Genomic DNA, 16021 nt, shown 5'->3' with positions numbered 1-16021 from the left:
ATGTCAGAAAGTGAAGGACTGGGGAGAAGAAAGGATGTAACCCGAATAAAGGACTGGGGAAACGGGCATGTGAACAGAATAAACTAGGGAAATGGTTATACAAACCTGGGACTTAGGACATTGATTTATACTTCATGAAAGACTGGAGAAATGGGTATAAATGTAAATAAGGATTTGGGGAAATATAAATATAAATTAAATTAAAGACTGGGGTTATGGGTTTATGTATCTTATAAGAACTGAGGAAATATGTAACCAATCGAATGTCAAACAAACATGCAAATAAACACAGGAAACTAGGAAAACAAGACCATGAATATGCAATATGGGATAAGTGTAAATTTTAATATAAAGGACAGGGGAAATAGGTGGAAAGAGAGAGCTGTGGGAAATGACCAAACATGGGCTGTGAAGCCTCAGTATGAATGGGACTGAGGTAAGGTGGGGAAACAATTCTACGTCTCAAGAAGGGCGCATGAAATGTATATACGATTTGAGTGGCCATTACAGTTGTGTAATGGCTGGGAAGGGGTGTACAATTTACATGTATAACATGGAAATGGTTATACAAACTAAATGAAGGAACTGTAGAAATTGCTACAAGGACTGGGAAGATGGGCGTAGGACATGTGAATAGGGTTACACAAATTGAATGAAGTAACTAGAGAAACACTTAACTGAATTGAAATAAAGGAATAGAGGAACCTGTATACGGATCAAATTGAAAACTAGGGAAATGAAAGTACAAATTGATTCTAATTGGGGAATTGAGGTGAGAGAATCTATGGTAGATAGCACCTTCTGACTGATGTGTGGGGAAGGAGAATGTAACCTGTGAAATATCTGGGGGTTAAGAGAAGGAATATGGGTGTGGCTGAGATAAATGGTGATGACTGATTGATAATGGTGAGAAAACAAAACACAGGGGAAGTGTTTGGGATTGGCTTGAGCAGTGTTGATTGGTGCAGGTGATTCTACTCTACGTTCCTTTTTTGTTTTGTTTTTATGACAGACCGAAAACCAAAGAAGTGAACAAACGTTATGGTTATCATTCCGGACAGCTGATGAGTGTGGAAAGAGTGATGTGATGAGAATTGAGAGGTACATACAGGAATATGGAGAGGTTAACTTCAGACTGATAGAGAGGAGGTTAAAGCTCTAAGCTAGTACAAGGTCTACCTGATTTTAAATAGCAGTGGGCACTACTGATTGGAGTGAGCAGGAACTATGGAAAGTATACTCTTCCTGGAGTTGGAGAGAGGGGTGAGACTTAATGACATTATTCATGCCATCATGCTCTGTCTGTGGTGGGAGGAGTGTGGTGACGGAAATCGGTTATCATCCTGAGTCATATCCGATCCTTCTCGTTCTACCCTGACATCAGGGAGATTGCAAAACTCTCTCAGAAAGAATGCTGGACATTCCAAACTCTCTCAGAAAGAATGCTGGACATTCCAAACTCTCTCAGAAAGAATGCTGGACATTCCAAACTCTCTCAGAAAGAATGCTGGACATTCCAAACTCTCTCAGAAAGAATGCTGGACATTCCAAACTCTCTCAGAAAGAATGCTGGACATTACAAGAGAGTCCACAAGTGTGGTCACAAGTCTGGTCCTGGGTTACCATGATACATAGCACGGTCTAAAATGTTGTGCTGCAGAAAGGAAGCAGCACACGGCTATTTATGCCTAATGGATGATATAATACTGGGGGTGGAGGAAGATCCAATAATACACTGTTCCTGGGTACTGCGTGTCAGATGGAAAATTTAATGAACTGGGTACATTTAACAGGAGCAATAAAAAATAAGATGATTTGATTAAGATACCAGGAGCTGTGTGAGGGACAGGGGAGCTGTGCAGATATGGGGGTAGGAGGCTACGTGAGAAGGGACCGTGATGTAAATTAACATGAATTAAAGTGATGACTAGAATAGCAGATAACTGACAGTGGAGAGCTGGGAAATAAACAAGGCCTCTGAGCGAGAGCTTGGGCCCCAATACATCGGCATCTTGGACCCCTCTCCTAGCATATGGGGTGCACATGTAGCCTAGGGGGGCACTGGTCCGGACAGTTATATATAATATTCAACTGCTGCACCAAAGGCAAGCCAGTATTCTCCTTCATTATCTCTTACTTTTTTCATTATAACGTGTATTATATGTATTGTAACTGGAATTACTGCGGATATTAGAAAGTCACCTGACTTAATAAAAGCATTTAGCCTGTGGTTTTGTGCTTATGTATGGCTATAGAACTCCTCAGTCGCTGCTAATACTATATTAGAGTTTACGGTAGGGTGTACGAATATATATATATATATGCGAATAGATAAACAAGTATGGCGCCCCATGTGTAGTATTGTGAGTAATTTAGGAAGATGTAATACAATGCGTACCATAAAGATGAAGTCGAAGAACATATGGTAGAATAGGAGTTCCTCTTCTGAGGTGATACCTCCCCCTCTCCAACAGTAGCGACAATGTGGATCAAAGAATAGAAAAAACACATATAGTGTAATATAGTTATGTAATATATCACCAATATGTGATAAAACCTCCACCAGGATCAATTGTTAGCCCAGCACCAGATGGGTTGATATTATAAATTACTCACAATACTACACATTGGGGCGCCATACTTGTTTATCCATTCGCAGTTACTACACCCTTCCGGACTAACCATCTGGATCCAAGTTATTCAAGGCTGCCGCTCTTAAATGAGCTATGTGTTTTTTCAGGGACTGACTGTGTTTATTTGGTACATCATTTTACCAGTGATTTACATTGGTGGTTACGTTTTGGTTATTAGCGCTGTTTTTATATCTATTGTGTGCTTTTAATATATATATATATATATATGTATATATATATATATATAATGCATTCTATAGTCCTAACACGACAGTTACACATTGTACTAACCTCTTCAGTGGCTCATGACTGGTTCCTAGTGAATTGATGGGCTGCAGTGAACTCACTAGATTCACTTCATGAATAATGATCCTGTGGTGCCGTGTGTAGGCGGAAGCTGCACTTTTCTTGAGAAGGATCTAGCCCCAGCTTTAGTCTTTGTTACCATTTTATCTATCCACAATCACATGAGGACGCTTAGCGCAAACCTCTAAAGGACTGGCTCTAAAGAAATATAAATTGTCAATCCATATTTTATTTTTCATTTACAGCTTAGATTCTTTTTTTTTTTTGGACAACTGACATCTAATATTTGGAGGAAATTGCAACAATATTGAATAATATCGGTGTGGTGTTGAGTCTCTGGGAGGAAATACAGATTATCGCCTATCCGGTATATATTATGAATTCCACCCTACATATAAAGCACTTGTGGTTTTCTTGACATGCTATTTTCTTCCCCCCAAATAATTTCCATGTTAAATGAATTAATGAAGTGGGATTACCTGTAAGTCAAAACAGTGCCCAAGCCTGGACAATCCCAGCAAGTGTCAGTTTCATGGAATGCGGCATGATCTCATAGTTATGAAATTATTTCATTCCTCATGATAATTCTCTACTTGCCAAGTGAGTGAATTTTAAGAACTCGGAGAGAGCAGATTGCAAGATAAATGTGAATAATCCATTCTGTTGGAGAACGGGACTTCCCCCAGGCATTGCTTCATATTTGACTCACACTTGGGGATAAAAATAAGACAGGACAAGTTCTTATATACCACATTATGTTACTGAAAACCAAACCATCTTGCTTCTCTCTGACTGGTTCATATTTCTTATTAGTTAAGCAGCGAGAGGTAGCGGCAGCCACTGAATACTTTGTGTAACCTTTATAAAATGTTTTCTTAGTATGGTAACGCAGTTCAACTCAATGAAAATAGTTTGAAGCGATTGCATCTCTCTTTCATTCAGATCAATTAACTCCTGTGTTTACTCTGCGGTAATTAAAATGAGTGTATGGAGTTTCTCGGGATGAATAGATACAAGAAGTTTACAGTAAATGGTTTATTCAGCTTATTTAACACTTCAAGGTTATGAAGAAAGAAGTATCATTAGAGCACAATTGGCAATCACTGGATTTCTTATTAACAGACCTACACTAAATGTATTTCAGGTGGAGCCATTTATATAGAGGAAACTATCTCACACTCAACCAGATATCTACAATTAATTTGAAATATTGTTATCAGCCGAACCTGTATTCTAGCCAGTTGTCCTATTTCAATTAAACTTTTTAAAATCAATCATATTTAAACATTTAAGTTTCGTCTTATACTATATCCACCTTGCCTTTCAGTTATCCTGCTTCATCCTGTGTAGTCTGTCACCAGGGGTAGCATGGAACACACTGTAAATGAAAAATAAAGCTGCATTCCACTACAATGGGAGAAAAAATCACCCTACCCACTGGTCCTCTCACCAAACCCCGGGGCTGCTCCATGCAGCCATCTTTCCAGGGACTTGCTCGTTCTTCAGCTTTGTGTTGCTATGCTACTAAGGGCAGTAGCAGAGCTAGCTTGAGACCACATCAGGAATCCCGCACCCCCCAAGACCGCATTTGGGTGCCCCCCACACCCCAAGTGCCTCCACATCACCCCCCCAAGGCTACCAGAGTCCTCTTTTCGGTGGCGCAGATTCCGGCCCTGCACGCTCCGAGGAGGCGTCCTCTGTGAGTGGGGGGGGGGGGGGGCTTGGAGGTTACTTTGACATAACCAGGCCCCTAGCCAAACTTTGCTAGGGTACCTAGGGATACACTGTTCCACCCCTGACTGAGAGGGGTGTGGACCAATACGAGACCACAAGCATGAAGCTTGCAACGTCTTATTGGTCGTCCGGCTCACACCATCTCAGCAGCTTTTTCAAAATGGCAAACAATAGTAACTGGCACGCTTAACCGGAAATACGTATATGTCAAGCAAACACATATATAATGCTGCATTGTAGTTTGCTTAATCAAAGCTTGTCGTACTCATAGAGATGTCAATTTTCCTGGTTTCGTTGTTCGCCAACAAGTATTTGGCGTCCACTTCAATAGTTGGAGCTTGTACTGTGGACATGGTCCGTTGTAAAGATATGACATTAACGAACATCTCCGCCCACACTGACCACACCCGGCGTCTCACCAGGGAGATAATGGCAGTAAAAAGCACTCGGACTGGGCTTGTTATGGTGGTCGGCCACAACAGGAGGCAGCAATGCTTACCTTTTCTACACGCATACACACTTTAGAGCTTTTATTTGTAGTTCAGTTTAGGAATACGGTACATTATTTTCCACACCAGAATATGCCATAATCTGAAGAAAAATACTTATTTTTAATGAGCTTTTTTGTATGTTGATAAAGGTTAATATAGAATTTGTAGATTCAAATATGCTTTAAAAAGAAAACAAAACCCTATTTGCTTATAGCCTGAAAGGGTATAGTTGTCACCTATTTTTGTATAGTAAAACTGATGCCCAAAAGTCTTCACTGACTAAGATTTGCATCCAATTGACTATCAAAACAGCAGAGTTTATGGGTAAATTGTGTGTGCTGTATTATACTAGATACCTCCATTATTGCCAATTAGCTTATAGTGTTGTGTATCCTACTGGAAGGGCTGGCACTACCACTATGCCAACATGATAGTTGCCTAGGGTGTCAAAGTTTAGGGGACGCTTAAAACACTGAATGAGTGATGTAATGTCACTCATTCATGGTTTTTATTTTCCCATTGTAACCGAGCCTGGCCACTGAAATAGAGAGGCGACATCCAGCATCCTCTTACTCTGAAGCTCCCAGCTGCTGCTCCTCCATGTTGGTAATGGTCAGGGAGTGTGGCGCTTTGCTATGATGTCACAGCCATGCGCCACACACCCAGTCTGACAGGAACATATATAAAAAGTAGGGGGGGTGGGGGGCAGTGGGAGGAGGCCTCCATAGTGGGCTTGTCCATAAAGCATTTCCAAGCTAAAAAAAACAGACAAAACATTAATTTGAAACTGGCTTTTATTAAAAACATTTAAAATGAAATTGTTTTATGCTGGTGTTCCTTTAAGAAAACATTACATAGTCTATAAATGTATGGAAATTGGCTGATATATACTCACATATTCTCATATCAGCAAATGATCAATGTTTTACTTTATGACACCCAGCCATGAAGGGCCCTTACCTCTATTTATTTTAGATGATTCTGTCCATCAATCAAGGTCATTCCATCAATTGACACATTTATCCAATTAGTTACTTAAGATATTAAACAGCTGTCCACTGAAACTGTTCCATATGGTGGGATATGATCTGAATTCCAGGAAGTGAGACATTGTGTGTGCTGTACACTGTGAAGATAAAGCCTGCTAATAATACGGACATACACGGGTATAAGGACCATTGTTGTGGTGTAACAAACTGTACATCAATTCTGGGCATCTTAGTTCATGTGCAGTTCTAACCAAATGTTGACCCTGATCTGATATCTTGCCTAACGTGCCTAACGGTCAAAAAATGAGTATAAGACACTCATTCCACTGGTTTAAAAATATTGTTTGATGTTGCTTACATTTTTCGGTAGGCAAATAGCATAGCTCTGCAGGCACTCTAAAGTCTTCACCTAAATCTACAGTTAAAATATTTGCCTATTAGAGTTTTAATAATTAAATTTTTCCTATGAGATTTTACAATATCATTGGACAGTCAATGCTCTTGAAAGTAGAGAACTTTCCTCTTTCCAATGGGGGCAATCTCTTTTTGTACTTGGACAGCTGGGGGTGTATACAGAAGCTTTTTTAGAGCCTCTTCTATCCGAGCTTTATTTTTACGTGATCTAATAGTGGGCCTATGGCCAATGCCCTTGGGCTGTGCTTTATTGCACATGATATATACAGATAACAGACACCGAGCACACAATTTTCCAGTCTATGCAAATTGTTTGCCTACCTTTTATATTAGTACCGTTTACTTTTATTGTTAACTCTCAATTTTTCTGACAAATATTTTAATTTTACATCTATTTAATTTGAACCATCATTTTGCTTAGCTGCTAATAATACAGTAGTTGTATTCCTATACCTATTAACCTCATGGCCAGGGCCTGTCTAATTGCTCATGGCTCCATTAAAAAAAAATCAGTGCATATTTTGTTGTCACATTCACAATAATAGTCGAATCCTTAAGGCTGAGTCTAATGAGGCAGATGGTTTTCGCCAGGAACCCCTGCAAGGAGGTATGGACATTGTGGCCTCTGCCCCGCAGGCTGCGGTCCTCTGAGTGAGTACCAGGCGAGACCAGTTGAGAACACAGAGACAGGGAATAGGTGATCCAACTGAGACAGGAGAAGGCCCGATGGTATGAAGTGGCTGCTGGAGATTAGAAGCGCTGGAGTGCAAGAGTGATAATCTGCAACAGGTATAGAGACCACTGTGGTTAGCTGCAGAATTGCTAGAGACAGGAGTGATTGTCTGCGGCAGATATGGAGACCAATGTGGTTAGCTGCAGAGTTGCTGGAGACAACTATCTAATCCCTAACTAATTATCCCTATCCTGAGGGATAATTAGTCTTCCAATGAATGGGAGGAGGTGGTGAAAAATCTGGGTCTGCACATACGCGGTCCTACAAAACAGATTATTGGTGTCAGAGGGAGCTGCGGTGCTATGGAGCCGGCAGGTTGCTCAGGGATCGTGAGCAGGTGTGTACATCGGGCGTTAGGTCCTCGGGTCCGACCTGTGACGTTTGCCCTATATGTCAACAGTGTCTTTAGTTTGTGGAGTAAAGCAATACTCAGCACTAGCTGAGCTAGTGCTGGTCCTGCACAAATTTATAGTTCATTAATGCTACTGAATTTGTCAGCTTGTCAATCACATTCCGCCTGCTCATTTAGAGGAACATTTCCCTTCTAACACAGCAGTTTAGTGTACCGGGGTAAGACATCGCATGGTGGACATACTTGGTTAAGTATAAACATTTGCATTATTTCAGATATTGTTCAGCTCAGTAATACACATCTGTTATATATTAATGTCACTTAGTGGTTATGCATGATCTTTACATTATGCTTATTTACTTCCAATATGAAAATACTTCATTCTTAAATGAAATGATAGAGTACTGTTACATATACGTAACCTATATTTTATATATACATGCGGTGAGTGTCCACTTTATTAGGTACACCTTTCTTTGTATTTTAGACTGGTGACCCTTGGATCCATTACGCTTCTCTTTTTCTCAAGACCCACGTGCTTACACTCTTTTTATGCCTGCACTGAAATGTTGCGTTCCTGACACCCTAGCGCTGATACGGAAACTTTTATAGAGCATATTAATAGTAGTGTGCCAAGAAGATGGTGTTGGGTTCCAGGTTTCTGGGTCTAAAACGCACAGATGCTCAGATGCATCGTGTGTCACTAGCCTAATGCAGGTACCAATTTATTATTATTGTGTCTGCATGTGCTCAATTCTGATGGAGAGAAAGGGCAAGACAATAGACTTCATTCACTTTGAATGAGGCATAGTTCTGTGTGTTAGGGATTTTATATGACAGTATTGCAGGTGTATCCCGCTGTGGTCAGAAATAGGCCACTGATGTAAGGCTGAGAGAAGAGGACACAACTTATGCAGAGTTACAGGCGAGCTACAATCAGTGAGAGAGCTCAACAGTGGTGCTAAAATAGCTATATCAGAATCTTGTCTTACCTGGTCAGATTGGGTATGGCAGCCCATTACTAAACCAGGCTCTGCTCCAGGAAAGTGCACGAGTCCATGGATCTATCCAGGTGGTGGCGGTGCATTGAAATTGGGTGAACTTTTGTTTGCGCACGCCCCTCCCTTGGTAAGAGCACATCAGCCTTTGAATGACACAGGATATATCAACATTTTAGCGGATGGGGTGCTTCCATTGTACACATCTGTGAATGGGCTTTCCCTGAAGATTGTGGCTCCTGGTCACAAGGCCAGATAAGTCCTGGTATGGTTGTAGGAACATGACAGCCTACTTTTGAACAATCCCATATTGGGTTCCCCCTCCAAGAACCCTCCATGTTGCAAGAGGCTGTGAGCTCACAATAGATTTTGATAGAAGCTCTGCCACAGAGCTCAATTGTAGGGCTGTGGACAACCTGCACCGAGAGTGATATCATGGAGTCAGCACCTTGAGTCAGTCCTCAGGAAAGATATCTGATACAAGGATAATCCCTTCAAAGAGCTTGAACAAGACTTACCTGAGCAGCCACCTCAGAACCCAGCACAACAAGAACTGACTAGACATGCCAGCCTTCAGTCACTAAGTCACTCCTTGCCACTTGCATCTAATTTACATAGATAACCCACTTCTGGGCCTGTGAACATGCTCTAATATACTCACACCTTTGGTTGTTGAATGAAATGCCTCAAATCAAAACATGTATATTATATTCTTCATATGTATTTTTAGTGCATGAGTCATGGCTAGTCTACTGGGGCTAAGCTGGAGAAGGCAGGACTGAGAACAGGACAACAGCACCCCTAACAAAATATGACGTCGTTTTCTAGCTCCTTTGGGAGAAACGATAGTAACATCTATTGTCCCAATTTAGGATGTGATTATTTATTCTAGCTCTGTGATGTTACTTAATGTGACAAATCTGCTCTAAACAAAAAAATTAAACTGATCATTAATTCTACAGCTTCTACATTTTATCAGCGTATCCTCCCAACGTGTTGTCCCGTTAGCCCCTTTGATTTAGTGATCCATGGAGCGGACTTGAGCATTAATCTTTGTAATGTATTGGGAATGCTGCTGTGCCAACAAGAATCTAATAATGTCTAGAAAATACACAGTGACAAGCGTATTCCTCAGTGACACTAAGTCAGCCAACGCTTTGTTTGTACAGGTCTGTTGCTCACTTGTGTCAGTCACAATAGCTGTATATATTGCTGTGTGCTTCTTAGTGATCATCTGCTGTGAGATCTATCCATCACTGGCCTGCAGACAGCTTCCAACTACAATATGTGCGTATTTTCATCTACTGTATATGTGAAGTTTCATCTGATCGAGGGTTAATCCAGAGACTGCTAGAAAATTCATATTGACATAACTCCCAGCAGGAATTGGGCAAAGGGGACATTTAAAATGTGTGTAAACAAAAACACATATGTTCCTAATAAAAAAAAGTACATACCTCTATAGATTTACGGACACAGGTTAAAATATAATAATATACTTTCCACACACACATTGCAACACTACAAACTAATTAACGCAGCAATACACTGACTAAGGTGGATATATTATATTGACAGACAGTCATTAAGGAACCGGCGGTCATTATTCAAAAATAACTACATCAAAGGCTCATATAATGACTAGAGATGTTCACTGACCCTCGTTTTTTGGTTTTGGATCTGGATTAACTTCGTGTTTTGGTTTTGACAAATCCGCCCTCGTGTGTTTTGGTTTTGGATCCCTATTTTTTCCTAAAATCCGTATTTATTTAATTTTCTAAAGTTACATAATTTGGCTCTTTTTTTTGTTCTTACATTATTATTAACCTCAATAACATTAATTTCCAGTCAATTTTTGTCAAGTGACAAGAACACTGCTAACTCTCCTGTTTCTGTGTGAGCAATGTCGCTGGAGAACGGAGAGTGACAAGAACACTGCTACCCCTGTTTCTGAGTGAGCAATGTCACTGGATCTCCTGGGGAGGGAGGTCTTATGGAATCCAAAACCTGCGAGATCCGACAACGCAACAATGACGTTTTGCCTCTATTCAGATCCGAGGACGCGCAAAAGTACCGAACCGGCTTGCAAGCCTACTCGGGTTGGCTCGGTTTTCAGAAAACCGAGCCCGAGCATCTCTAATAATGACAAGGAGTACATATGGTGGAGGTTGGTTCCAAAAATCTATAATGCTTTGTGGCAATTCATGTTTTTGTATGAAGAAGCATTTCACAAATACAATACAATGTTCTTACACATCGGAATCTGTGTCAAAGTAAAATGTTTATAAATCAAAGCCTGGACAAATGCCAACCCAGAGATAGGTGTTTTGTTGGTTCTCTGGCTACCATAGAGCTACCATCACACCTTGATAGCCACAGCCTGGGACAGTAGTTGCCCTCTGACTGGCAGGACATGTTGGCACTATTCCTTCCACTACAGGAGGCGGACAGGGTGCCCAAGGCTATCTAGTTTCTCTGAAGGTGCAAAATCATGCTAAATATAGTATTAAGGGAAACTACTGAGGAGGAAAGAGATCTAGGAGTCGCTTGGTTGCATAGGGAGAGGAATCAGTAGCAGAAAGAAAGAAGTAATAATGCCACTGTATAGGTCATTGATACTGCCTCATCTAGAATACTGTGTTCAGTTCTGGAGGCCATATCTCCAAAAGGATATAAATACATTAGAGACTGTACAAAGAAGGGCAACTAAAACGGGGCATGGCCTACAGCAGAAACTTTACCCGGAAAGACTAACAGATCTTAATATGTATAGTTTGGAGCAGAGAAGGGAGAGGGGGGCATGACTGGAACTTTCAAATATATCAAGGGTTGTAATAAGGTACAGGAAGGAAACATTCTTCATAGGAAGAGAAATATTAGTATACTAGAATGTGCACTGACACTGGAGGGAAGTAGGTTCAGAGGAAATGTGAGGAACAATTACTTCACAGAAAAGGTAGTGGATAAGTGGAATAGCCTCCCATCAGAGGTGGTAGAGACTAATACAGTAGAGCCATTTAAACATGCTTTGGATGGACATAAGGATATCCTTACAAAGATTAAAGCACCAAATATGGTCTGAGGTTACCATAGGTTAATAAAACAATGGGCAGACTAGATGGGCCAAGTGGTTCTTTTCTACTGTCAAATTCTATGTTTCTAAGATAGTGGAACGTGTCAAAAACACTTCATGAGCTTAATCGTTACGCTCTTTCCAATATAATGTAGTATCTGTGCAATATGTTGATGCAAACCTTAATTTCCCCCGCGCAAAGATGAAAATGGAAGTTTCCTAAATCAACATTTATTAATAGAATAATTTTCCTTCAGGTATTGGAGATAATTTATATTTTCGCTTCTCTTGTACAGTATATAAAAACCTAATGCTCCGTTATAACACATCACTATAGGCTTTTGTACTGTACTAGAGGTAAAGCCCGGTCTGCTGCAGTTTGCTGGGTGAGTTCATATCTGTGTCATTGGGAGACTTTCAATTCCTGACATGAATCCTTTGTTACCTAATACTGGAGCAAACCTTGAAATAGTGTGTAGTAATAATAATGATAAAATGACTGGAGTGCATGGCTGCAGCACATCTGTCCATCACCCATTCATATCCCACCCACTGCTAGTCTGTGATTACTGATGTCTGTTCTGAGGACAAGGACGGTACAAGGGGCCTTTATTTAACAACTGCAACATCTCCAAATACGTCTCTGATTTGTACTGTTTTTTTGTCCTGTTTTTTCACTTGAGTAATGAATTGTGATATATGGCAAATTGGTCACAGCATTGTGTGGCCATTTTATTATAGAAAGCCACACCATGGCAAGAAGTCTGATTTTCTTTTTATCGCCAATCAGTTATCGCCTTAAAAATATTAATGTTTCGCTGAGCGAAACTGGCCTGAAGTGGTAATAATTAATTAACGCCTCGCTGGGTCACATTATGCAGATGTATGCATGCTTGAGCTGTATTGCCCAGATTTGGGGTTTTATTTTTCTAATGAAAAATAAAAAGGTCTAAAACTAGATTTAATTAATATTCAGAGTTAAAAAAATATTTTTAAAACAGCAGTCCCATGACTAAATTAAATTCACTTTTTTTTATTATGTAAATCATTGTGGCAGGCTATAAGAATATTGGTAATTACATTTTTTTTGTTTCTTTGACTTTTCAAGCTGCTATTAATGATTTGTAATCCTGCAGGGCTTGACTGTGTCATATGACTACCATGGTAACCACAGTCACATGGCACATGATGTGAGCAGAGATGCTTTGGAATGTCCCTCTGAGGTCAATCTGTGCTGTGCATTGTAAAATCCTCTCCCTCCTTCTGCCATCACATGATATGTTGAGATCTGTGAGTCTGTGAGTGTGACTGGCAGCCATACTAGTCTGCCTTATAGATAATGATTTGTAGGATGACGGCAAAGAAAAATACATGCTTTAAGGGTACTTAACTTGATAGTTAATGAAAAAGGGCTATGTTGGATTGCTGCTTTCAATAGTATTGGGGTTTTATTGTCAGAAAAAAAGATTTTTGTTTATGATTTCTGTTATCACTAGTTATCAAGTACCACTGCCGTAATGATATAGGCTTCCCCATGCAAAAAGCAGCGTAATTACCGTTTATACAGTAATTTCAACGCCATTTTTTTGTTTTCTGAGTCGCTAAAGTTAAAATTACCATATTAACGGTAAAAGACTTAGCGTGGCGGTGTTCTCTGCGGAATTGAATTCTCCCCTTATTCATGGCAATGAAAGTGTTTGGAGGGGAGGAGAGAACTGAGCAGCGTTTCGCGTAATAGCCACTAGTCACGCCCACATTGTGGCATAGCAATGCCCCCTCTCCTGATGCCATCTACCCAAATGTTAGGAGGTATGTAATAGTTCAGGTGTGTGTTTTAAATTAACTGTTCCACGTTTCTATCTCTGTAGGTTATTACAAAGTGTAAATCAGTGGCAGTGTAAAAGCAGCTATGAACCTGCCGGTCTTCACAATTTGCTCAAGTGTCCCTAGATTATGTCTGAGACGCATGGGTTTTACGTAACAAGATGTTGGCATTTGCAGTAGAAGTTTCCACAGAGCAGACAGAGTAGATGCACCAGTGAGTAGTGCAGAAAGAGAGTTCCATTTGCAGAGAGAGACCTAATGGAAATGAAATAAAGGGGTGGGGAGGGCACATTTTTAGTGGTGGAGTCATTTGTGAAGGGACCTGAATTCTGCATGTAATAAAAATCTTCACACACACACACGTTACATGTAATGAAGGCATTCCCGATGTCCCCTCATGATTCATTTAAATTATACAGGACTCTATACGTGGCGAAAATAGGTCACAGTTTATTATATATAAAGAACTTGGTGGTAGAGAAAGTGTAGTGTGGGACAGCTAACGAACTGATTACCGGAACCCTGTGTGCATGGCAACCTGGCCTTAAATTCACTTAACAAATCGGGGGCTAGTCCCTAAATGCTTGGCCAGCGCTAAATCTGGCGGCAAGTGACTAAACCCTCTCTCGACTTAAAATGACGTCCTTCTAAGCAAGTTAAGGGATCCCTCACACAAAAAGGACCAAGAGTCACTTTACCTCAAAGGGGGTCAGTGACGTGAGGCCAATCAGCGATAGCGCCGTATTTATCAGCCTCTGTGCTCAGTGCCCTTCCTACCAACTATGCCTTCTCTGAGAGGTGGGAAAAATCTGATTAAAACACGTGGAACGGGGGCAGTGACCTGAGGCCAATCAGCGATAGCGCTGTATTTATGAGCCGCGAAAATCCTATAATAGGGGGAATGGACGGAACCCTGTGAAGCAGACTGGGACAGACTACCCTTCCCTAGGGACTTGCATAAACTGCCAGGGCATTCCAACTTTACACTTATTGGTCGGCCTGAACACAGGGTTAATTCAACCCTTACTGGTACATGTAAAGTTAAGTAAAAGCACATGTCTGTTGTTTAAGTGCTTTCGTCTTTATGGACTTTATTGGCATACTTGCCAACTTCCAAGTTTCTCCCCTCTGGGTCAGACCATCGAGGCACACTGGTGCAAAAGAGAATCCATTCTCCGCTTCATAGATAGCCCCCTTTGTTAAGCTTCTCATGTCCGAAAGAGACACTATTTGACCATTTAGCAATGATGAAGTTGAAGAAATATTCAGACATATTTTTTTTGCAGCTCATATAATAAAAAAAAAATGACTGAAGAGAATATAATGTATCGTGTGTCAACAAAGAGGTTAAAATATTTCCCCCCCTCAGAAAGCTAAAAGGCCTAAATCTTTACATAAGAATGATAATGAATCCTTAATGACAGAAAGCAGTGTATTTATGACCCCAAGTGTTTAATGGATGTTGTATCTCCCTGCAGCTGCTACACATCTGTATTGAAGGCTGGGGGAACTGGCGCTGGTCTGAGCCTTTCAACGTGGACAACGCCGGGACGTTCATCCGCACTATTCACTACAAGGGCCGGACGGCAACGCTTATCATTAAAGTACAACAGCTGAACGGGGTGCAAAAACAAGTATGTCATAAATAGATTCCACTCAGATCACGATCCATATCCATAACAAGGAAAACTTACGTTATCTTGCAGTTCAGTTATCACATTATTTTTACTTTGTTTTAAATTTAATAAAGTAATTGTAAATTGTCAAACTGCTTCCATAGCTGGTATTCATAGTGCATATATAAGCCAATTGCTTTTCTTGAACAATTCACTTAAGTCCCAGTTATCATGAAAACAGTATAACATTCCTGCTTAGCTTTACAGAGTGTGATAGTGTAAACAAGTACAGTTCTCTCTACCGCACATTGTGTTTAAAATAAGTCATTTGTCTTATAGATATGTAGTTTGGCGCTCCATACTGCTTTCATCTCTGCATTAAAAATGGTTATTTATGATGATATGAAGTTGGCTTTACACTCTGCTGGCAGTGTTGTGTAATTGCACCTTTTATACACACATGAGCTGCCATATACTGATCAAATGAAAAATATCTTGTTGGCAGACAAGTGTTCCTGCCCTGATATAAAACATGATTCATAATGTTGGTTCAAATCACAAAGGGGTCTGTTCATCAATTATCAGTGTTTTTCTATGATATATAACAACACTTTTTCACGGGTCTTCACTCCCAAGTTTTCAGTTTTTATATAACATAGTTTGGTTGCCGGGACAGCGGTCCTGACACAGGCTGTCCTGGCACAGTACTGTGCCACCAGTGGTGTGTTTTGCCGCTTGCTTGATGCAGCGGTGAAATGCTTCACTTCCTGTTTTTGCCCTGCAAGTATCTACAGCGCACGTGCGGCCTGTAATGTCTCCGCAGTGTAACTCTGCAATATCTACAATACCTCCAGCGTT

The 16021-nt window shown here is 40.5% G+C and overlaps 1 protein-coding gene across 4 annotated transcripts in view; it reads left to right on the top strand.

The window, feature by feature from the left end:
* The window catches only part of VPS13B (vacuolar protein sorting 13 homolog B), a 718815-nt gene that overhangs the window by 634608 nt on the left and 68186 nt on the right, over positions 1 to 16021 (top strand). For all 4 annotated transcript variants that reach the window (XM_075213864.1, XM_075213863.1, XM_075213867.1 and 1 more), the window contains exon 44: positions 15026 to 15181. In XM_075213864.1, coding sequence (XP_075069965.1) covers positions 15026 to 15181 — 156 coding nt within the window. The remainder of the gene's footprint in view (positions 1 to 15025; positions 15182 to 16021) is intronic.

This window comes from Mixophyes fleayi, chromosome 5, assembly GCF_038048845.1.
Source record: "Mixophyes fleayi isolate aMixFle1 chromosome 5, aMixFle1.hap1, whole genome shotgun sequence".
NCBI lineage: Eukaryota > Metazoa > Chordata > Amphibia > Anura > Limnodynastidae > Mixophyes > Mixophyes fleayi.
The sequence above is the reverse complement of the archived record's forward strand: the minus strand, read 5'-3'. Positions and strand labels throughout refer to the sequence as shown.